The 25,477-nt window shown below is 36.3% G+C and overlaps 1 protein-coding gene across 8 annotated transcripts in view; it reads right to left on the bottom strand.

Moving 5' to 3' along the window:
- Positions 1–1,004: 1,004 nt before the first annotated feature.
- TAPT1 (transmembrane anterior posterior transformation 1) overlaps positions 1,005–25,477 on the bottom strand; it is a 49,442-nt gene continuing 24,969 nt past the window's right edge. For 7 of the 8 annotated variants that reach the window (XM_080637014.1, XM_080637013.1, XM_080637009.1 and 4 more), the window contains 10 exons: positions 22,560–22,695; positions 21,608–21,705; positions 21,399–21,468; positions 15,040–15,120; positions 14,077–14,186; positions 12,455–12,514; positions 11,031–11,099; positions 9,369–9,445; positions 5,769–5,929; positions 1,005–3,109 (listed from right to left, as the gene is read on the bottom strand). In XM_080637014.1, the coding sequence (XP_080493140.1) occupies positions 2,883–3,109; positions 5,769–5,929; positions 9,369–9,445; positions 11,031–11,099; positions 12,455–12,514; positions 14,077–14,186; positions 15,040–15,120; positions 21,399–21,468; positions 21,608–21,705; positions 22,560–22,695 (1,089 nt within the window). In that variant the 3' untranslated portion in view covers positions 1,005–2,882. The remainder of the gene's footprint in view (positions 3,110–5,768; positions 5,930–9,368; positions 9,446–11,030; positions 11,100–12,454; positions 12,515–14,076; positions 14,187–15,039; positions 15,121–21,398; positions 21,469–21,607; positions 21,706–22,559; positions 22,696–25,477) is intronic. The other variant, XM_080637012.1, reaches the window with a different exon arrangement.

Genomic DNA, 25,477 nt, shown 5'->3' on the forward strand with positions numbered 1-25,477 from the left:
CTAGGTTTTATTTTTGGAGGGATTTATCAATGAAAGAACTCAATTTATTCACTGCTTAACCTCCAATGCTCTTACTTATTTCATTGTTAAGAGAGGATCTTTTCAAGAAAGCCTATAGAAATAAAGAACCGTATCTACAGACAAGAAATTTGGTGTTTCTGGTTTGTTTTGTGGTTTGTTCCCCCTCGCCACCTCGAGAGTTCTAAGAGGACCATCTAGGTCAGAGAAGCTGCAACCTCTCATTAAAGATGCCCTGCTAGATATTCAAGGAATCCCTATTAATTACAAACAAAAACATGACAACAATTAGAAAGCTTAGAGCAAGAGAAAACAATGAAATTTCATGTCCAGTTCAGCCCCTACCAGACTTCCAGAGAGTTTAAGAGGAAGCGTTGTATTTGCAATGCCCTCTTTAACCAGTGCCTCGAGCATACCCTGGAATTACTGTGACCTGTACATCAATAAAGTTACAACAAACACAGGTGTAACAGCCATATCCCAAAGCCCCGCTATGCAGCTTTAGCACAGTTCAAGTGTAGAAACAAAGCAACAAAGACTGCCAACCTCAGGATGAGGATGGGGGCAGGACTTGACTTCAGTGAAGTTGCCTGTTGCCCTTTCACTACTATTGTCCTGTGCTCAGCAAAGCTTATCCCTAAGCTTATACCGCAATTACATCTGGCTTTGCTGTGTAGGTGTAACTAGTCCAGGTGTAGGAATTGACTACATAAATTATAACTTCCTTAAGGCATACTTTCTCATTTACATGGGTTTTACCTTTAAAAACCAAAATAATACTAGGCTGGCACTGATACCTTCTTCCTACAAATAGCAGTAAGCAACTGCTACAAAATCAATCAGAAGTCACTGATAACCCAGTTGTTACCCACATTCATGTCCCATGTTTGCAAGAATCTTACTTTACGGAAATCAGAATTTAATACAGTAAATACATTGCAAGTTCACCAACTCTGAATATGAAAGAAACGTCAAAACCGTACTGGTCCTTTTTTAAACAAATATTAAAAAATTGAATTTTATTGAGTTTCACACAAGATGCACATATAAAATTGATACAGAATGTCATTCAACAGAAAAAAAAATGAAAGCAAATCCAAGCTTTCTTTAGCAACTGCTAAATAATTCAAAAATAAGATACACCAAATAGACAGATAATCTGAATTTCAATGTGTGAACATCTCCAATTAGTATAAAATACATCAAAAGTTAAAGAGTTTCAGATTTTTCCTCAGCACAAGTCCTCTTCTTTTTACTCTCATCCCTGAACAGTAACCACAGATTTTGGCCGTTCCTCCAGCTACTCTCGATGGGAGAGGAGGCTGAAAGACTGTAGCAAGAAGTTCCCACCAGAGCACAGCATGCTAACCTGTATGGCAAATCTCATTACCAAGTCTGCTCAGATACATGGTAACTGTTCAGCTGTCTCCATTTGTTATATTACTGTAGTCCTGCAAGTTTCAGGGATTAGCATATACATGAAACTTTCCCATGTTCATAAAGCAAATAAACTTTGGCTTTCCCACTCTGACAAATTATGAAATTAGCAAAGAGCAAATTTTGTCTTGTTTGGTACTGAAGTACTTTTATGATACCTTCCCCTGGAAAGTGAAACAAGTGCTTACTTAAATAGCTGAAAGGCATTTGAAATTAATGCAGTGTTTTACAACAATTTATCATTAACTACAAGGTGTCTTTTGATACAAGTCTCCAGCCTAAATTTTGAGCTCAAATTCATTCCATTCTTGGTCTTAGGATTCTAAACCATCTTTCATCAATTCTCCCACAACTGCATTTAACACCAGAAATTTACATGCATTGTAATGCTTGAAAGCTTTTTATAGATCTAGTCTATCTACTAAGTGTGGCTAAATCCAATCAATTACAATGGATCATTCTGATCTGATTGTCAGTATGAGCTTTTATAGCATGTTCTCAGGCATGTTAATACACAGATATCACTCTGATAAGAGTTAAATCCAAAATGCAGTGCAATGTTCTTTTCTGCTGTGTTAATGCCATACATATGGTTCCAACACGACCCTTGCTTGCTGCCACTAACACTGCCTTTCCTCAAAATATACAAGTGCCCCTTTATTATTTTTTCCTACAGCAACAAAAAATCCTCAGCTTTTCAAAATAATTTGATAAATAATTTGCCTTGCAGGACACACAACACAAGAAATGAATATGCTTCATATTTGCCCAGTTAAGCAGAACCTTCACTACTGTGATCTTTCCTTGGTGCTCAGTATTTGGACAAAACAGTATGCAGTAAGTCTTTCATTTAAAGGCAAGATTTTATTCTGATTACAAGATTTTCAAGATACATCTGGAAAAGGTTTCTCTTTACAAACTATCTTGACTTACTGTTTTATGTACCAACGTTTTATGCATTTGTTGATATAAGCACAAGTTTTGGATTCTGCTTGCAGATGCTTAATAAAACAAGGTAACTGGAAAGGCAAGCTCCCGCTCAAGTTGCGTACATTTCCAGGAATATCCTTACACTGGAGGGACCTTCATGACAAGTAGTATGTTCTGGAAGCATGGTTTCATAACGCAGAACAGACTTTAGCTTTTTTTCCAGTCTATTTTCCAGAAAAGTGATATTGTAGCTCTGCCACCAGGCTAGAAACTCACGATCCACCACATTTTCCAAGAGGCAAGTTAAAGATCACTGACTTGACCTGACCAGATACCAAGCCAAGTTACTTGTAGAAAGAAATTAATTTTTTTTGCCATTAATAATTTAAGTTTTAAATAAATATTTATGTGCCTTTTTTGGCAGCTGTCCATTCTGGTAGCATCTGCTGTCCCCACAGCTCAGTATCCTCAGCACATTGATTAAAATAAAAAAAATCTTAGTCAATTCTGTTTCCACAAATAGTAAACCTGTCTATCTCCAGCAAGTCCTTCTTTGCAGACCTGTGTTTTAATTCTGAACTGTCTTGGCTTATATCTTTTTCTTCTCCATCAGGAGTTGTCAGAAACTGATCAGAATTGCTTGTTACAAGTAAAGATGGTGAGTTCTCCTGGTGCACAGGTTGACTGGTAACTGATGTGGATCCATTTTCATCTGTGGAAATTCCTGTTGGAACAGGAGACAATTACAAAGATAATCACAAATTTTACACAGACATACTGACACACCTATGACGTCCAGATTCATCCAAAGGTGGTATGAAAAAGTGTGCTGCATGAAATCAGCAGAAGCGATAGAAGAATGCTTGGTGGGAGCCACTATCTCTTCTTAGTTTTACCAAGAGATTTGCTTTTCTAACTGTGTGAAACGTAGAAAACAAACTCTGTAGAAGTTCAGATAACAAGCAAGAGCATAAGCAGCAGATGTCAGGACATAAACTGCATTCTTCTGGTTTACATTCTCATTTTTGTTGGCTTAGGCAAAAAGATTTTTGACAGTCATTGTGTTAATCACACAAATATTTTCTACTGAAATGAAGAAAAGGAAACTCTGTAGTGGGAACTAGATGTGTCTAATCCTCTACATAACCACAATAAACCCGTCTTCTCTAGGGATGGTTAATAAATTACTCATGCACTGCTACACACTTTAATAGCACTGGCTCCTAAAGCTGTTCTATTAAAGATATCTATTTTTATTCCTGCCTCTTACTTCAGTGGAATTGAACACCAGCTCCATTAACTCAAGATATTTGTAAGTAATATCCATGTATTATTTCCACATTTTCTTAAAACATTTAAAGAATTAAAATGCACAACCACAAGGAAATAATTTTTTCTTATTTACTTTTTCCTCATAAAGACCAAGTTATTGTTTCTAAACGAATCTGAAAAGATTTGCCTGATGTGGAGAGTACTGCAGACCAGGCCAAGGGAACATTACTTGTCAGAATGGCAGCACTATCCAAATTACTACAAAAACTTCTCTCTGTATAGCATCTCTTCAGTGTATACCATCTACTCCTTGAAGGTACATGGATTACTCCCCACAGTCTTATGCAAGACAAAGGTACAAAACTTGCACTAAGAAAGGAGACAAGTAATGCTAATTACAGAACTTCATTACAAAGGTATTTTCTAACTCAGCAGCTTCCAGAGAGCTGCCCAGCCTATAAATGATTACCAGCCTTTAGGACTTCCACCCTTCAAGAGCAAGTATTAGATTTTATCCTTCAAAATTTTAAACTGTGTCTGTGGTCGAGGTGGAAACTCAAAGGAAAATGAACTGACTTACATTATAAGCAGACAGAAAGTAGACCAGGTTAATTCCCTCACCCTCACACTAGTAGGAGATGGGTTAAGAGACTGTATTGAAAAAACTGTGGTAAGTGGGGCACAGGGATTAACCAGTATTGCAGAGCTCTGCAGTAATAATACAAACACAGAGAAGCTGGGTAAGGTAAAACTAGTATTTCTCACAATCGAGGTTTCTAATAAATAAAGAGCTGTTAAAAGGTATAACCCCCTCAAAAATTATTAAAAATTGAGCTTTTTCATCACCAATGAAAGTTAAGAATATTCTAAAAGTCAGGAGAAGCTTTTTGATTGCTATTTTTCAATCAAAATCTTTCCATTTGCAGAAAAAATGTCTCTGCTGACTGACCTGGTAATCTCTGCTGACTGAAGCTGCTGCTAAAAACAGTCTTCAGGACTTATTTATTGTGAGTAAGTTTAAGGGTTAATCTAAGTAAGTACAACTTATTAAGTGTCATATTCAAGTGTAGTATTATCATTATGACAGTTGTTTAATGAAATGTAAAAGCCATTCAGAGTAATTCATATTACATTCTTTCATCACAAAATGAAGCAACTCTATGAATTTAACTATTTAAAATAAAGGTCTGCACCAAGTTTCTGCCTGTGATTTGACACAGGTGAGATACAGAGATTTATGACTGAAACACTGACTGATTCTTAATTCTACTATTGCTGGCGAGGCACTATCATGACTAATAAGCACCTTACATTTCAAGCTTTCCAAGTCTTTGGGAAGCAATAGAGTGAACACAATAAAAGCCCCACTGTTAAGTTTTCTAGGGCTGTCATTGAGCTCATCACAGAGGAAGATATACAATCCAATTCAGTTGACTGGAACAATGAAGGTTCTGTTTCCTTCTATAATGTGTCACAGGAATAGAATAATGCGCCATTGCAGTTACATATTAACCGCTAATGCTGAAGACCTATATGAGAAAACCACGCTGCATGGACTTGAAATGAAGCAAGCAGACCAGCTGAAATACCTATTTGGATTTCATAAAGGTTTTTGTTAATGTGCTCATGACAGCTACAATTATACCTATTGTGTGCCATATTTTACATTAATTTCCAGAAGAAATGCATAGACTGCTTCCTTATTAAACTTTAGTGCTGCCAGAGACAATGTGTAAATATTTACTGATTTGTGTAGTGAGGTGGCAGAGGACTAGATGATCTTTAAAGGTCCATTCCAATCCAAACCGGTCTATGATTATGATTTTCCAACAAAAGCATGTGGGTGTTTTGTTTTGATGTTTCTATCACCTCCACATATCAGGGTGGGATTTTATCAGAGAGATGAGTATTTATAACCAAAAGATGATGCATGGACTAAAAGCAATAAATTTTATTACATTTACAAGGTTGTGTTCGCAGCCGTGATATGGTACAATTAAGGTCCAGCAACAGCATTACTATGCAGCAAACGATACCCTACATCTGGTTTAATACTAAATTTAGTCTAAAAGGAATTTCAGCTGAAAACATAACAAGGTAGTTAGCCTTACCTTGGGTAGATTTAAATGTGCTTTGCTGTTTGCCAGCTGGCTTCCCTGGGGTGGCAGTCAGGCCAGGATTGAATAATTTCTCCTCCATTTTTGCCTCCTTTACATATTGACATGATTTCCCCAGCAATACAATACTGTTAAGGACTTTCAGAGATATTAACCTGAAAAGAAGAAAAGGATTTGTTTACATATTTGCATTAGCATATTAAAAAAATTGCATATTATTCAGACTGCAATTATTCATATTAAAATAACTGCATATGGTTACTGCTGTCTTGGAAGGATTAGCTAACAAATTAAATCCCTTCTATAGCAAGATCAAAAAGTAATTTCCTTTTCCTAATAATCTGTTTTGGATACAATGCTTTATGTTTTGTTTATTCTTTTTTTCAGAAGGTTTTCACAAATTACAGGCTAATCATAAAGAGTCCTTTTTCACATTGCAAAAGACAGTCAATAAAACTCAACAAATCCAAACAAGCAGCACTGCATTACCATCACGGCACAGACCAGTTGATGGAAGATTCTCTATTATCACTAATCTGCAACACAAACTTCAGCAAATCACTGAAAGTCTCTTTTATACCTGTCTTCTCATCTGAAGAACAGGGAAGTCCCATCTACCATCAAGTGCTTTTAGATTTACAGCTGAGTTTTGCAAAATCTAAGTTCCATTACTAGTAGTATGTGACATGCAGACTAATGCCCAATCCAGAGGTGAAAGCAGAGGTGAAGCAGGCGAAGGCTTCACAACAGAACAAGGAGACAGCGATCTATTCTCTGTAGGATGAATACAAATATTGTCTACACAAATCAACCTAAGTAACAGAACTGAACCAAATGCAGGCTTTAAATTCATTCCCCACTCTGAAAATCTGTTTATTACATATACCACTAACTGCCTAAAAAGAAGACTTGAAGTGAACATTCACAGATTCATGGTGTGGGTCTAATTGCTTAATCATAAAGTGACCCAAGCACAATTCAGTGGCAGCTTCACTATTTCTCACTGCATTAATGTAACCAGAACTTGTCAAAACAGAAAAATAAAGTACTCTGCACTTTTAAGGGAATTTTATGCAATACATTTACATGCAGAAGGAATTTTGAGATATGGAAGAATGAGCAGAGCAGACCACGCTCAGTACTCAGAAGAAACCAACATTTCAGTATCCAAGCAACCACACAGATGATATAATTTTATACAAGTTGAAAGCTATGGTTCTCTACAATTTTATTAGGTTATCAGGACAGATTTTGTTTCTGAGAGTTAAGAAGCTCTGCTCCATTTCTAGTAAGTTTTAGAGGTTTGGGATTTTTTTTTTTCTTTTTCCCCTACACTTATGTCATGTTTCTACACTTTTTATGTTATATTTTCTACATTTTTATGCTTTTGTTCCAAGAGAGTAGGTATTTACAGCATGATTTGACTCTGATTTTATGAGCTCAAAGCTGAAAAGGCCGTAAATCAACACTTTACTGTATCAGTTCCAGCTTTTCATGGAAAATTATGCAAGAGTTTCTAGTGATTCTCCTTTATTCTTTTCTGCCAGTCCACACCAGGCTCAAATTTCCAACAACAATATAAGTTTGCAGTTGCTCAGAATCCTGTAACTATTACACACTATTACAGTAAAATCTGTTCTCACTTTTCAATTAACACAAAATAAACCAAAATGTATTTAACTCTTGTGACCTAAGCCTTCAAAGAACAGCACTTAATCCTTCATGTTAATCACATTACTTCTTCCTGCCCTCTACCCTTCAAGCCAGAAACAGAGCTGGGCTGAAGCAGTGGAACAGTAGATGTAGGGAAATATATGTTGGGAAAAAGGAAAAGCCACTGAGCAGAACAAAGGTGCTGAGCTTGGTATACCACAACATGAATGTGTGACTCTTAATAGAGAAAACACTTTGGAAATCCACCTGTTCCAGTACTAAGAATGAGACACTTTCCAAAGACCATAGCACAGCTTTGGCAGAGGCAGATTATTCCTGCCTGATGTAGTGATCGCTTCACACTGTGTAAAGAAATAGTGAATAAACAAGATAAAAAGTGCTTGAGTGCATTTAGATGGCCAAATGCCTCCCACAAAACATTGCTAGTGAGGAATCACACAGCAGCAGGTTCAGAGGTAGAGTACTTTGATGCTGGGCAAGTCAGAACACAGAGGAAGGAGCAGAAAGACAATGTGATCCAAGATCACATTGTCTGTGTTTTTTATTTCATAGGGTTGGTTTTAGAGAGAACATGGGCACAGCACATGGTATGCTGGGAAAGAAATCTAAGTATGGTGGAGAGGAATATAGCAAACGTTAATATTCGGCCTATATGCAAAGTCTTAGTATCCAACACTGAAGAGATGTGTCTCTACACTGATGTGAGCCAGACACACCACACCAAGTTTACATTTTTTGCAGATCAAGGTCAGATTAGAGATACAAGTCTAACTATTCATGAAAACTGTGTAGTAATCCCATCCTTTTCACAAGATACTGTAAACCAGCAGCTTTCTCTTTTCCAGTGTACCTCCTGGACCACTGCCCCAGACCTAGAAGTGTTTTTACTTTCCATCTTGCTGCCTTTATTTACATACACAACTTGGTAGGACATTGGAAGAGGTATTCCCACAATACCCCAGACAGGTTCTCCGTGCTGCAGCAACTTGAAACATTTATTTCTTTATGATCAATTTTAAGAGGACTCCAGTATCAACAAGTACCGAGAGGCAACAAACGCTAACACAATTCAGTACGCAGCTTTCCTAGAAACTAGTCATCCCCATATAGTCTACAGCAAGTGCATCAGGACAGGCAAATTAGACTGGATTTAAAGTGCAACTAAATGCATCTCAAGTATGTTTTGACTGGTGAGTAGTTAAGGATAAGACAGGTATAAACTGATGAGGCAGTGAAGGGATACTTGCAAATGACTGCTTTTGGAAAACAAACTGCCACAGAACATTCAAGGCCAGACTAAATGGGGCTTTGAGCAACCTGATCTAGTGGAAGCTGTCCCTGCCCATGGCAGGGGCATTGTAACTATATGATCTTTAAGGTCCCTCCCAACCCAACCCATTCTATAGTTCTAAGATTACATTTCCCAAGATTACTTACTGACCCCATCCTTCCCAGAAGGGTGAGCCTTGCGTTTAATTTTTTTTTTTCTTATATAGCTGTTTCCTAACAGGAAGAAATCTCGCCTTCAGCTACCAGAGAGAAGAATTCATGATCTGCTCGCAGTACTTACTGCTTATTTTTGTTGACAGATGGAATTTTTGTTCTTTTCACAGAAAGTTTAATTCCTTAGAATTCAATTTCCCCTTTTATTCAGAGGTATGCTGCTTGTCTGTCAAATATTATTCAATTAGTTATTTTCGTTACTGAAGTTACTTAATGTGGGCTATGATAACCCAATGCAGTTACAGTACTTAGAGACCAATCTGCACTCTCAATTTCAGTTTATAAGCATGTTTTGCATTTATGTTCTACCGACCATAAACTGTGTCTACACTTACATCTAGACATACCAAAAGAAGCTTTTTTCACCTATTTGATCAGATAATGATAAATATGTTTCAATTGTGTGTATTTACTTACCCACAGTAAAACAGCACAACACAAACATAAGCTAAGACTCCCTGTACTTTTATTGAGCTTGTTACGACTCTGATGAGCTGTTTTAAAGACAAAAGTTAAACAGTTAAAACATACAGCACATGAATATTTTAACAGACCTTTCTTATTTGGTAAATTCAAGACAGAAGTAGAATTATTTACATTAACAGAAATTTATTCTAATGTTCCCCTGATAGTGCTAACTATTCAGGGTTTTGGTTTGAGTAAGCATTACAGTAGCACTTATTTGCAACTCTGCCAAAGCTACAGTCTGGTAATGTTTATTTCTCCACTGATGCTTAAGTAAAATACTGAGCAAAAACAACCCTTCCCAGTCAAGGGCTGGAAGCTGAGTTAACAATTTTTGTGGAAAATGTCAAGAGATGCTGATGCAGTAAAACAGAATCAGTGTTTCACACTATGCTAACATTTTGAACACAGAATTGCTTTGTGGGCTAGGTATATGAATCCCAAGGTTCAGTAACAAATGATCCTGAAACTTCAGGTTTACTTCAGCATTTCACAGTTAGGGTTCCAAGTTAGCAAAGCACTTCAGTTTGTTTTAAAGCTTTTAGTCTCAGGGATATCCTATTAGCACACAATTTAATTGAAAAAAAGCATTTCAATCCAATTCTCACTGGATGTACTTTGCTCAGTTATAAAAGAAATCATGATTATAACCCCAGCTGGTTTATTTTTTGGTGGTTTTTTTTTTTTTTTTTTTTTTTTTTTTTTTTTTTTTTGGTGTGGTTTTTTTTTTTTTTAAATCCTATAAAAAACTAGGCAGAGTCTGTCAATGATATTTGTCCCCACCTCTATGGAAAAAATTACATTTAAGTTAATTCATATTGATATTCTTTCAGGAAAATGATTAGTTACCATCCTGGCTGGCAAAGCAAGGGCACATAGCCAGTGTTAAGGTAACTACTGCTTGTCTGCATGTGTGTATGTGGAGAGCCAGACCAGCTATTTACACAAAACATTCTGCAACAGTTAATTCAGATTAGAGAGCATGTGGACACAATTCCAATAATGAAGTAATTAATTTTATAGCAGCATGTCCATGTAAACAGGGTTAACTATTTCAGAATCATGTATTCCACAACAGCTCAGAAGCTCAGTGCCCCATATTGTCACGGTTTAACCCGGCAGGCAGCTGAACACCACACAGCTCACTCACATGAAAAGAAAACTTAGTCATTAAGCATATCATTACAGGGAAAACCACGAGGACTCCCATGAAAAGCCTAAAAAAACTAGTACACTACTGCTAACCTTCTGGCAACCAGCTGCTTTGACTCTTCCGAATGAATGAACAGGATAATTGCCAACAGGAATAAATGTTTAATAAGCACAGATGAAGTTTAGCTCCACTGCTACAATCCAAGTGCTTATAAATTCTATAAAATTAAAATATATTTGATTTTCTATGAAGAGATGATAAACAGTAACATATTCATGAAGTTACAATTAATAGGTGATACAGATTACACTGAATGCTAACTCAACCTTGCAGCACCATTTCTGTGACTTAACGTGATCATTTCGTCCTCAAAACACCAAAATGAGCCAGCTATCTCACAGGCATATATTCTCAAAGTGAGATCTTATTGACAGAAAACTTATAGGAAAGATAGAACTCACTAAAACAGCCAGTGGAAGAGGAATGAAGCCCATCCTTCTGGAAACCGAATCACTATAATCTGTATATGCCTAGCAAAAAGAGGAAGAATGAACTATTTATGCAAAAGAATGAACTTATTTTAGCTTGGCACACCCTCTAGATAAGAATCAATCTCTGCTAACAAACACTGTACTGGTATAAATTTTACCTATTCACATTCTGAAATCCAAACGCAGTTATCTGTACTCTCAGACAAAAATGTAATACTACCATGACCAGCAAGATTAGCTTCAGCATTCTAAACCAAGAGCAACTGGAGTATAATACAAATCTCTAAATCGAGAGCAATTAGGACACTGAATCCAAATGCACCATGATATCTCATGTGCACATTATTACCAGCTTAGAGACTTTTTTGTATTACTTTGACTTTGATCCTCAATACTGTACAGAAAAACCCATAACAGGGATGAAAGTACAATTATCCACCATGCTAGTGATTTTAAATCATTCTATGAGCATCTATAACTAGCCTCAGGATAATTGTGTTAAAGTAATTTTGAAAATATGCTTACATTTGAACTCCCAAAACACAACTACTTTGCATGACAGCTTTCATGCACTATTAAAAGTCATGCCAAAATTAGTTGCTATACGATACTTATTTTCCACAGAAGATTCCTAGGGAAAGGAATGGAGTTTTGAGAACTACAAACCATTTTTAAACATGTATAAATTATTTGTAACTGAAGGTGTCTAACTCCTTTATGAGGTATAACGACTTCATTCCTAGCAATAGCTATTAAACATTCCCAAGAAAAGTACATAAATTATAATAATAAAGTTCATTTAATAGGCAGAGCACTCACCCAGAGCACTCACAGACAGACTTATCAGGAAAGGTGTGCTGTAAATAGTTTTCCAAAACCCAGTACTAATGAAAAACACAAGCAGTTTGGGTGCTTTATAAATACCTATGTCACAACAGTAACATGCAAAATAAAAACATCCCTATACATCTGCACACATGGTGAAGAAATGATATAAATTCCTGATGAATACTGTATTTTGTTGCAAACCAATTAAAATAAAAGAAAAAGAGCAGTAACTGAAAATTATCTCAATGACATCTTGTTAAGGTGAATTACTTCCCATGTATCTCAAAAACGTTGAAGTTGGTACAAGCATTCCCTGAATATAAGTGTATTTGGAAAAGACTTCACAACAACATATCAAATAAAGCCTGAAGTGACCTTAACAACTGTATAAAACCAAGAATATATCCCGTTATCTCTGATTAAAAAGCAGGGTAGAATTTCAGTGCTGTAGGAGTGTTAAGAGTTGTGTATTTCTTTATTTGTTCCAGTACCCAACATCATATTCTACGATCCCCGCTGTAACAATTATATTAGGCAACACGAGATGCCTTTATTTTGAGGCTTACGTTTTTCTGTCGACTGCTAACAAGGTCAAAAGCAAGGCTGGCTCTGTATTCACTGTAGACCTGGAAAAAATCCAGCACATAGGATGTGTGATTCATTTGTTATTACATTATAGAAGCAGCAGAGATATTAATAAAATAAATCTACGCCAGGCTGAAGTAGTCCAAGCCAGTTTTAGTTAGGTCTAACTACACCCTTCAGCAGATGAGCCTATCTTTCCATGATAAGGTAACTTGCTCGTATATACAACAAACAAACAACACTATACTATGTTTTAAGAATTGAATGAGACTTTATAAGCACTTGCTAAACTTGAGGATCATCAGAAACACAAAGTAAGAGAAATCATGGATACTTTTTCCCTACATTTCATAATTGCTTTTAAGCTACGTGAAAGGTAGGACTGGGATCAAATTAAGCAAATGAAAGCTTATTTATACACTAAGCAAGCAATCTTGTGAAATAAGGAAGCTGTATCAGAAGGTAAATGTAGCTTATTTTTCTCTTTAAAACAGTTCTGCATATTAAGACATAAAAGCATCTATTTTAAGGGTAAGTGGCAGGGCAGCTGCACTGCAGGTGTTCAAAACTTCTGAAAATGTCTGACCTAGCAATCATAAACCTTTAGAACTTCTTCCAAAAAATACAAGGTTTGTTAAATAAATCTTGCAAAACTGTCATTCATGAGCCCCATCCTCCAGCTGTTTCAGCACGCTGAAGCACGCTACGCTCTTGGCTATCATGACTTCATTATTGCTCTTTTCCACACTCTCTATATGAAAGTAGGGCATGCATAAATGCCTCTGGCTTATTAAGTACATCCATTAAACTTGTTTCTACACTGCACAATGTAGTTACTTTAGAGATACTGGAAAAGATAGCACTTACAAGTTCTGATCTCATTTCCTCAAAAGAGGTTTTAAAAGTGAAAAAACACTGGCTCATCACTACACAAATTTATCAAGCACATTTGAACTCACACGACATGCAAGACGTGTATCACGTCATAACACATAAAAAGTAACCTCATCTACTACTTTAAAAGCAGGACTGCATAATACATATGGCCTAAGAATTTTCAGGAGTGGCAAACGAATATAACCTACTTCATATTAGTGCTCCAGGGACAGTGGAAACATGTATCTCTGATCTCAGTTTCCACCTTTAATACGCATGCAACAACAGAGGTTCAGCAGCCTCACAAGATGTTTTTCCTAAACCCTGAATTTCAACCTACAATCCATTCTCATAGGAAAAGGTACAAGCTCCATCTAGACTTGTAGAACAAGTAACTTTCTATCAATTTAACTAGTGATCACTTCATAAAATGATCTGCCAGTTACGTGGATTGTAGTAATTATGTGAACTGTTATACAACACTTTCAGTAATTTATGCATCTGGAACTGCTAATTTAAAAGCAGAGGTGTTTGTTCCACATTATAAAGATCCTCAGAAGTATATTGCATCAGGAAATTACTAAGCCTTCCCAAAAAATATCCTATCCTGAAAATAATTCTTACATTTTCTGCACTGGAAGAGATTTCAATATTAAAAAAAAAAAAAAAAATTAGCAAAATAAACTACAACTAAAATAGCACTCAGTATTCTAAAGAGGATACCTACATCAGCTGTGATGTCATTGAATTTTGTTATAAAGGCATGTTTCACAATATCCACCGCAATTTCTGAAGCAACCACCATGCAAACATCTGGGAATAACACCCAAAGATGATCTGAAGGTTGGGAAGAAACAAGTGAGGCTATTTAATGTGATGCCAGTATACAGAACAAAAATCGTAACAATTCTGCTTAACAGTCAAAAGCCCTCAAGAGTCTGAAGAGGCTGTAACTTTACATCACCACTCAGCTTGCAGTGTGCAAGCTCTCACTTACTCCACTACCGTTCTAGAAACCCATCAGTACCATCCAATCACACCACAGTTAGGATCAGGTTTTAAAGCCCTTATTTTGTGAAGTTTAATCTCTGCTAGGAAGACAACCTTTGTATGTAATAGATAGTCATGTTCAGTATGTATGAAGCAGAGTACCTGTGATTTAGATGCTTAAGGTAAAATTTATGTAGACTAGTAACATTCAAGTAAAATACGCCACACAGATAAGGTCTTAAAACTATGAAACTAGATTTTTAATAAAATAACTAAATTTTACTCAGTATGTATTAAATATAAAATCGTAAGTATAATCAATATTATGAATAGAAATTTTTACATAATCTATCAGATTTCTATTTCATTAGCCTCATGAAACCAAGTTCTCTATGGGATCCTTCCTCCTCAATGTCCACCAAGGAAACGGAAGAGCTGTGAAGAAATCATGTAAGATGCTACTTGAAACATAACTAGGAAGTTTGTAGCACAACAGTACCTACTTCTGACAGAAAGGAGCAAGTCATTCTTATAAGAAATCCAGAAACAGAAAAATGAGAATCTAAGGAATTTGTCAAATTAAGTTTCCTTAATTAAACGTCCTAGTTACCTTTCAGATTGAGGAACGAATCAAAAGATACCATTGTTAATAGCACAGGAAATTGTCATTCTGTATTATTTTTTCTACTAGTTTACTCACCTGGATTCCATGAGAACTGTTCCATATTTCTTAGACATACAATTAACAGCAGCACGTAGTTGGTGAACCTCTCCTTTATGTCTAGGTAAAAAAAAAAAGAAAAAGAAAAGCTGTCAACTCCAAAGAAACATTTATTTGCATACACAGATATCTAAGCATGCTGAGTTCTATCATTTATTAAGTCTTCTTTAAATTATTTGATCAGATTTCAGGGCAGAGGATGATGGGAACCTCATCATGGACAGGATCTCTGTACTATGCTGTGGCCTGACTGGAGGTTTGTCCAATGCTGCATCAACTCAGGCTCCCCAGCATCAGAAGGGACTTAAGTTGTGACTTGCTATCACCTTTCCTAATGCATTAATAAAACAGACTTGTTATCAACTTTTCTAATGCATTAATAAAATAGCTATGTTTCTTGATGAACTTTGTGTATTTCTTACGTGATTCAAGAAGAACCAGCACCTCCTGGTGCAAAAATGAAGACAACACACCTGCCTGCCATTTCAAGTTACTAGCAAGGCAAATTTTGTTTTCTACAGAATGCAGATATCCAAACTGTTATATTCTGGATCCAGTAGTGGGGTGGGAGAAGGTATTTCAAGACAACTATTACAGCTTAGTTAGAAGGTGTCTACTAGCCTTTCACAGTGCCACCTTTGAAAGGAACAGCAGGATACATTAGCTCAGTTATTAAAACCGTTAAGAACTGTAACACAAAAGCAGTCCGACTTGAGAGTGAGTCCTATGACTTGCCCTCCCAGAACAGGCAAAGCCTTTTTTGATCCTTTGGTACCCTATCTCCAGGGAAAACCCATACATCTTGCTCCAGGAAGGATCACATTTTTTAACGTACTAAAAAGCACACAAACTGCAGTCACTATATTCTAGTATAACAATATCCCTAATTTTAAAAAACAAGTTTCCAAATACTGGCAAGCCTGAAGGAAAGGGTACAAAAAGAAACGAACGACTCCTCCAGGAGAGGGGAACAAAAAGCATGAAGAATTCAATCAGAATGAGAAAGCACGTGCACAGGTAAAAAGGCACACTATGGGGTACATAAATTCATCTCTCAGTATGGGCTGGGAAAAGGTCAAAGGAAACACAAGTTTCCAAAACAGAACAGGTGGCATACGTATTGGGGAAGAAACAAAGAAATCCTTTGGTGAAATAATTCTGAATACCAGAAAAAACAGGACACAGATGAAGTCCTAACCTGCCAGTAACACTCCAACAAGTCAAGTACATTCTTCTACGCTTCTGAAATAATCAAATATTGTCCAACTACCAGAACACAGTATTTTCTGATAAATCTAGTTATTAGATATCACTTGGCACTGTCGCCAATGGATTAATATGCAGTCCAGCATTCCTTGATCTATATTCTCTATCATACCCATTGACAATTTGAAAATAATAACTAACTTCAGACTTTTGCCCAAAATCTCAAAAAGGTTTCATATTGTATTTCCCACACTGCCATGATCATCATCAATGATCATCAATGCGTAAGACAATACACATATCCCATCTTCAGTGCTTCAGATCCCACTTGAGAATTTCTATCTCCACAGGCCTCCCTAGGAAGTAAAGACCTTAATTCAGGCCTAAACATTATAATAACCATGTTTCAGACAAATCCTTCAGAAATTTATTACCTGCTCAGACTATGTTACCTCACCAGTCGTCAGGATTAAACTGAGAAGGGAAATCTTTGGCCTTAAATTTCCTCTTACACTGTAAAAATAAACTTCCATAAAAATTCTCTCCCCAATAATTTCTGGGACTGGATGACAGTTTGACACCTGTATTTCCCCTCTGCTTATTTTTCCAGTTCTTATTGGCCTCCCTTCTAATCTGTTATCTCTGCTGCCACAGCTGTTCAAGGCTGCTTGGAGTGAGAGGACTGACTGAGGCTGCTCTTCTTCATCCGCGTCCCTCTCATCAACTGATTGTCAGACTCAAGCACAGGAGAAAGGGCATTTTACAGCAGCTTCAACAATAAACCCAAGTAATTCAGAAATTCATTTTGTTTCTCACCCTTATGGAAAAGGACAAAAAAGGCTCCAAGATATTCAAAACAACCAATGGTAATTAGACCAAAACCCAATTAAAAATGCACTTTTTTTCTAGTGGTTCTGTGCAGTAAAGCCTAAAAAAGGATTGTCCTAAGCCAAATCAGACTTTAAATATTTTTCACCCCATTTACATCTCCCCGGCCACTCCAATTCAAAAGGAATTCTATGCCCATGTTAATAACACATTCTGCCCTTCTCTAAATCCTTCTGGGAAATACAGACATTCAGTTTAAAGGACGGAACAGACTGCCAACAGAGACCGAAAGTTGAACTGCTGATGTGTCACGGGGTATCATCACTATTAAAACACATGTAAAAGATGCAATTGGAAATAAAGGATGTTCCTAGGACAACCCTGCATCTAGTATGGACTAGTACAATTAATGAGCCAGCATCTCACACTACTGATTACTGAACCCATTCAGGCAGGACCTCAACTCTGAAGAGTTTAGGTACCTGGCAGTGGTAGCTACCAAGACAGGCAATGAGATCCCAGGAACAACAATTCACAAGTGGCACTTCTACTTGCCCAAGTAGAAAATAGTCTTTAGAGCACCTACTAATTTCCTTCCAGATTCCCTGACACATCATGAAGGAATCCATAATCAGGCAGGAAAACATAATTTTGATCATGTTAATCTCAAGTGTTCGTATGTTTACATCAAAAGCTGATTATAAATCATAGTGTGTAAGAAGTGAAACATGGTTTACATCTAGGCAAATGCTAATACACTTTAGTGACAACTACCTCTTAACAAGTGACCAGAGCACAAGAAAGGATCAAAGGCTGAACAAGGAATCATCAAGGAGGCATTGATCTATCTTGTATGTACTCCTGGCCCCAAATCCTTCATCCTTAAAACAAACAGCTGAATTAGAATAACAGCATTAAAAAAAACTAAAGCCATATGAGAAAGCAGTGTGAATTCCAGAGACCAAAGGTAAAAATATTTTTTCAGTATTTTCATCAAAGCCAAAAGAGACTTTTAAATCAGGAACAAAACAAAAAGAACAGAATTAAGGGAAAAAAAAAAAAAAGACATTCTAAAGAAAAAACCCCTGAAGTTTCTAAAGCTTCAGAATAAATATGTTAAATTTTCTGAGATGAGAGATTTAAAAAATCAAGGAATAATCAGGCCAAACAGCCAACTGAAGCTAATGGCACAATGCGCTGCACCTAATGTACTATTTCATATGATGTACAATTGTGTTTTGTGAAAAATTTAGTTTAGAGCACGGCTTGAAATTAAAATAAGGCATTCGAAAGCATAAAGGAAGGCAGCCTGCTGGGCTTTCAATAATGATGAAAGAGCTTCTCTTTATAATTTTAGTCTCTTCATTCACTAGTCCTGAACCCTACAAAACTAGCTATATCAAAAAGAGAATATACTATTTAAATGTAAAGAAATATTTCTTCCTGCTACAACAAATCTAAGGTTCTGTCTTCTGTATAGAAATCTTTTCCAGTGGCCAGTGTTTAGACTGCCTGGGTGTACATAAATTTCCCAGTAAAAGTCAGGTGACAACGTGAAAGTAGTTTTGCTACAGCTGAGAAATGAAAGCTGCTGGAGCCGATATGCTTGAAATCACAGATTCCATAGCTGCAATCTCAAGCAGGTACACAAACCCCAAGATCTTTTCTGACTTCCTGCACCTAAAAGATAACAGGTTTGATTTTCTTATATAACTGTGTAACCAATGTATATCGTGCGTTCTGTTCCATTAGTTTTTATGTAGATACTTCACAGTTCTTTTAGACCTGAAGTTTTAATCAACTAGCTATTACAGCAGAATTTTAAATGCCCATACAAAGGTGAGAAGGATCACTGACTCCACTGCACTAAGTTCAGAGCTGGAAATACTGGGAAAAACAGCATAACCATAGATCTGCTCGCTATCCACAAGCCAGTGCTGAGCACAACGCCAAGTGAAAATGATTTAATGGTATTTAGCTTCTGTGTACAATTTGGTTCCTTTTCAATGAATTTAAACCATGTGATTGAGAGAACAATAATATTTTAGAAAGAGCCCCAGACAAGGTGGGGCAAAGGGTCATCTGTTCACTCTGTCTAAGCTTAATCAGCTACTGTTGGCATTGTTGCCCAACAGCAAAGACTGCAGACCTGAGAAAGCTTCTAGAAGAAACCAAGAGAAAGGTGGGAAATATACAGGGCAATATATAGAGGAAAGCACTGTATTCAGTGCTTTATTTTAGCATTTTAGTCCAGCCATGCAGTTGTAGCATATTGTGTTCTAGGCTGCACACGACAATCCATAGGCTAACCAGAATCTGAGGGCACAGGATATAGCATAGCGTAGTACGCCAACGCAAGATGCACTACCATTTCAGCTGCAGGAAATAAAACATCTAAAGGATCAGAATACACAAATTAAAGCAATACTGATCCATTCCTACTGAAGCTGTGACACAGTAAGTATGTTTAAAAGAGGTGAAAACCTCTCATAAAAACCTATCTACATTATTTATCTATGAGAAGAAAAACATTGCTATTTATAACCATACTGAGAAGTGTTCTGGGAAAAGTTATCTGTTTGCAGGGAATAAATTAGTTTGTTTTGTGCACTCTTCTCTGTATGCACTCACGTACTTCTATCCCCATACGGTATAATGAATGTCATCACTTTTTCCACCAGGGAAAATAATAGGAGACCTGACGTTGTTATTACAGGTCTTCAATAATCATGTCCAGCAATAAAATATTGATACACATTTCTTCTAGCACACTGTTGCAGGTGCTTTTTATGGAGGAAATTACTAGCCACTTCTAATAGCAGTCCCTCATTTATTTCAACATTTAAATCAAGAAAGAGGCCTCACCTTTCAATAGGACAGCTGGGTGCATACCTGTGACTATTTTCTGCAAGTACTGTGATTAATGAGAGAAAATTTAAGAAAACTCATCTGTTTTCTGTATTTTAGCACACATCACTTTTGGATGTTCTCACTGTAAATTTAAATACATATAATTTAAAAAATATAAGTATTTAAATCTTGGAGACAAAAATACATACTCTTAATACAGAATAAGCATCTTATCAACCCAGCAGGAAGATTATTTTGAGGTTTTTCTAAGAATTTACAGGATGGATGAAAACTCAGTGCTTATTTTTCTGTTATGTGTCATATTTAAGATTTTTGTCAATAGTCTTTCATCCAAAGCATCAAAACCAACTGCCATTTCACATTTGCATGTAATATTATCGCAGTTTGCAATTAGACAAAAATCCCATCGATAGCCAGAATTCAAAACCTGAAGCAAGTCTTCCGAGAGTTTAACTCTGGATAAAAAAAAGTCCAAACCAAAATCTGGTTTTAAAATAAGCAGCTACATTATTAGTATTTTTTTAACCTACCAAACATTTGAGTTCTTTGGTTTGAAAAATCAGTGGTTGGAATTGAAAAATATTTTCTATTTTGCTTGCTTATCTGTATAGCTTTGACCAGAAGAGTCATACGCACAAAGTAACAGAAACGAGTGTGTTCAAAGATCAGAAAATATTACAAGCAAAGAAGATCTAGGACAACCTTGAAGCACAATCTCTCGTATTAGTTCTGAAACCAAGAATTCAACAAATATTTCAGATGGCTGACAGAAGTATTAGAAACAAAAGTATTAGAAAGGATATCTGCTTTTCCTCGTAAGACACCCTGAATAAGAGTTCCCAAATTTAATACTAAGCAGCAAGACAAGTAAGGAGTGCCAGAAGCATAATGTGTTTCCTAAGTACTCTCTACTGTTATCTTGATAGCATGTCAAAAGATAGTCATCACTGGCAAATCCTTCATAAGCCAACTACTTCATCGTTACAATTCTTTTTAGGGATGGGGGAAATATTTCAAGACCTATCCTCCCAAGTGCCAAACAATATGCATTCTGAGATCACTGTCAACACAGCACACTACAAATTCAACTTTTCAAAAACACAGACTACTTTAGACACTTTGAAGCATGGATAATGTAAGTAACACAACTTAAATCTAAGATTCCTATTTAATAATGAATTCAGCACAGAGCCAATAGGATGCTTTAGAACCTCAAACAAAAGCCAGCCATTTAAGAAGAAACAGTGTTTGTGGAAGTGGAATCCCAGTTTTATCCTACTGAACCGCATGGTAGTAAGGGAAGTAAGGCATTCAAGTCAACGCTCAGATTCACCAAGGTAAAGTTCTTTTAAAACAACATTAAATAAATGAATAATTTAAGAGAATCAGGCTCTCACTTCACATTTTCTCTTGCTTAGCATAGCTATACATACCACTATTTGACATCTGAAAAAGATTGTTCTTCTCAAACTTCTTGAAAACGCTTCCTTTTATTTCAACGAACTGCAATGTTTAGAAACAGCCAGTTAATTTTTATTGATAAGAAACTGACATAAATCAGACAAATAATATGCAAACAGACATATGATACACAAAGATGACAGATGCTGAAAAAAAAACAGGGTAGCTATATAATACTTACATTATTGGACATCATGATGGTAAGCAGTGATTTATTGTGGGAGTTGAAGGCCACATTAAGGGTTGTTGCTTGAACCATTATAAGAATAGCATGCAGGACTAGAGATAGCAGGGTTAAGGAAGCATCTTTGGAAGTATTTTACAGTACACAACAGTACCAAACCTCAGATTTCCTATTTTGCTTCCAAAGTTTAACAAAGAAAGTTTTTATCTCCCTATCAACTAGATTTACAGCAAGACAGAACTTAAACCTTCATAACATACCCACAGGGCTCTGTAGCATGTAGTAATTATGCTAATTTTCTTGTTCTAAAAGAGCCTAATGACATTAGTCAGGAGAAACAGCAACATAACCTGAAAAAAAAAAAAATCTGAAATAAAGATTCAGAATTAGCCTAAAGATTTCAGAGAAAATGGGGGAAAGTGCAAGAATTCTGAATTCATTGCCACATCTATCAGAGTACATATCTCTACTTCATCAGTTCACTGTAAGGTTACTTCACACCCATTTGCATCCTGAATATGCATGGCTTGAAATGCCCTTCATTGAAAGCAAAAGTTTCAAGCAAGGTGTTTCTAACATTCCACTAAATGAAAAAAACACACTTTCTTCCAGACCCTGTGACCCAAAATACTCAAATATAAATCAGAAATGAAAATTTCCATTACCTATCCAATTAACAGTTTTCATTTTACTACGCATTAGGTATTTAGAAAAGCTGTCTACTATTGCAGCAGTACACCATTATGAAGATTTTTATTTAAAAGCAGGTTAAAAGGTTTTTTCCATTAATTCTATAAGCATGTAGAACTGGCAATTTTACTCTGAAAGTAAAGGAACACTGATTGAAGAATCCCATCAGTTTCTCAAATATATTAACATAAAACAATACAGAGCAATTACTGTGTAATTTAATTTAGAAAATTTTGCAATTTATTGAAGAAAAGGATACAGACATACAGCACTGCCATGAAGAAGTGAGGAATCACACCTATGTGAGCTCGTTTTCTTTCCTTGGGTTCTGTCGCTGTCCAGTAAAGAGCATCCAAAATATCTTGTCCAAATGAAGAAAACAGACGATCAGCCACCTAAACAAGAAAAACGTTTTACTACCTTAAAGCAATTTTAAAGCAAATTTCTCTCCAACATATGCCACCATAAGTAAAACTCAACCTAAAAAAAGTTTCCCATATTTATCTCCTTTCATCTTTTGCCCATTCCGTTTCCATTTTTGGATTTGATATTCCTCCTTTTGTATACTCAGCAGCTTACTTTCCCTCTCAAATTTACTATCCCCTTTTCAACAGTATTTACAATCCATAACCATGCAGTGCTATCTTAGATGCTTCCCTGGAACACATCCAAGCACAGTTCAAACTTCAGCCTTTGATAAAGCAATATATGTGTTTCCTCAAACTATCCTGGGTTTTTTTTCCATCCCTCTGGGTTTAATGGTGAGGGAAGAGAAGAGAGGGGAAGGAAAGAAAGTGAATTTCAAATGTGTCATAGGAAACATCAGCTTATAGGTACAAAAAGGACTGAAATTACAGAAAAGTATTTATTTCTATAGAAATTATTTCTATACAGAAATATATATATTCTATAGAAATACACTGCTTGTACTGTTTCCTTACATCTTGGAATAAAGTATATACTCAGCACAAACCTCTGCGTAAAGCAGAATTCAAAAACAAAAGCACTAGAACATCATATCAAGTGATCAAGAGGGACTAGAAATTCTGCTAAAAAGGGAAAATTAGTGTGGAAGAAAAGACAAGAATCTGAAGTGTAACTCAAAAAAAATGCATGCACAAGTAGCAAAAGCCCCCTAGCACGGGTTCTAAACATAGGAACAACACAGAGAGCAATCTGAGCTTGTAATTCAATATCGCAGCAAGAAAGGTCATATGGAGTTCCATCAGTTCTCAACACTTCATCATCAGGAAGCACGTAAAACTGAAGATTGTTACAAGGAAAGATCTTTTTCTGCCTATAAACTACAGTTCACTAATTTTAAAACTATGCTGCATCCGGTAACAAGAACAGCACTTCAAATATTAAATTTGGTGTCACAATGCATCTGGCTAAAAAAAAAAACCCAACAAGTATCTGTCATTGCTTACTAACTCAACCAAACAGAAATAGTACTGATTATCTCTACTTAATCAAGACAAGTGATACTTCCTTTCAGTATCTTCCTGTAAGACAGTAGTTTTGGACACGTTAAAAAAAAACACGTAACAATACAGAAGGAGGTGCATAATGTACCTGCAAATACTGAACTATAACTAGTAACTAGAAAATATGTTTCTGGGACAATGTAAGTAAACCTAGATTTGGGATAATTTCCTGACTTTGTTAATTATGAGTTCTAAAATCCTGACAGGAGAGAAGTCATATAGTTTAATTTATTCAAGCCAACAGTCATTGAAGTTTCATAAAATTTGAAGGTTAAATTTAACCAAATTTTGACTGGATATCTCAAATAAACTCTACTATACGTTACACTTTAAGCATCACCTATGCAATAAAATGAACAAAACCATAAGCTGATGAATAATAAACCTGAAGTTCAAAAACCCATCACTTTGAGAGATATTTACAGTGGTAGTGTTTTCGGCTTTAAAGTTTTGTAAATTACGGTGGTCTGCATCATCAGATTCCTGCTCATTGTGATGACCCACTGAGTAACTACACCTGGTGTGATAGCACCAACTACAGAACGCTTAAGAGTTTGGTAAGCTTTTGTTCACAATATTGTGAGGGGTTTAACAGACAGAAATAGTGGCTTTGCTTTCCTTTTTATTTAAGCAGTGCTTTTTTCTTAGCTGACAGGATAGAAAATATTAAAACCCACCACACAATATTGCTGCTTGTTTTTCCAAATATGACTTACCTAAACCCTACATGCCGGCTCCAGGCTCCAGCAGAATTCCATGGTGAGTGCTGTCACCAGCGTAACGCACACTGGGGCTTCACAAGGAGCAGGAGCCGGTGGGTCTGAATCTAAAAAAGAAAAGTGTCATTTAAGCCAAAGGTGCTGAATGCTCCCCTGAGGCTGTCTATCTGGAGCATTCAGCACAGAATTTGAAGTTTTTGCATTCATTGTATCTGTCCAGGACAACACTTCCTGGACTTTCCAACAGCCGAAAACATTAGGACATTGTAAACATCTCTGCAGCTCAGTGAATTAAATTAATTAAAAAAATCTTCCTATTTTAAAAATTTGTGAAAATGTAAAGTTTATGACTTTTTTTTTTTTTTAAAGCATATTTAACAGTTCCTGAAAGAGCACTGCTTGCATTAGTAGTAAAGACTAACAACAAAATTCACTGAAATGGTCTAAGCAAGGCAATATTCAAACTGTTGAAAGCTGACTATCAACTAGCGGGATCCCGTGACATGTTCTGCCAATACTGTGGGTGAACCTACCATGGTAAAAAAGCCCCTTAAAAGACATGCCCTCTGCTTGGCATGTTGGGTTTCATGAGACACCATGGAAGTTAAATACCGATTCCAACTTCAAAGTCTAATATAATGTTTCTAATAATGTTGAATGGTAACAGACTTCCCTCTTTCCTAAAGAACAAAACACACCCCCCCAGCCAACATCCAAAAAAAACACCACAAAAACCTCCACCCCCCCAAAAAAAAAAAAATCACCCCCCCACTTCTTAGTTGAGACACACTTTTGGTTCTGCCAGACATTAGCACAGAAATTAATCTCTTCATTCAAAACGAATGGCACATGGCTTTCAATTCGCAGCAAACGCTGCAGTCCCTCCAGTTATTTGGTAAGCACACAGTGGTGTACTTTCTAAGCTTTAAGAGAAGTGACCTCAAAGAGCCTTGAAAGAAAGAGAAATTATT

The sequence above is a fragment of the Psittacula echo genome (assembly GCF_963264785.1).
Source record: "Psittacula echo genome assembly, chromosome: 1".
Lineage (NCBI taxonomy): Eukaryota > Metazoa > Chordata > Aves > Psittaciformes > Psittacidae > Psittacula > Psittacula echo.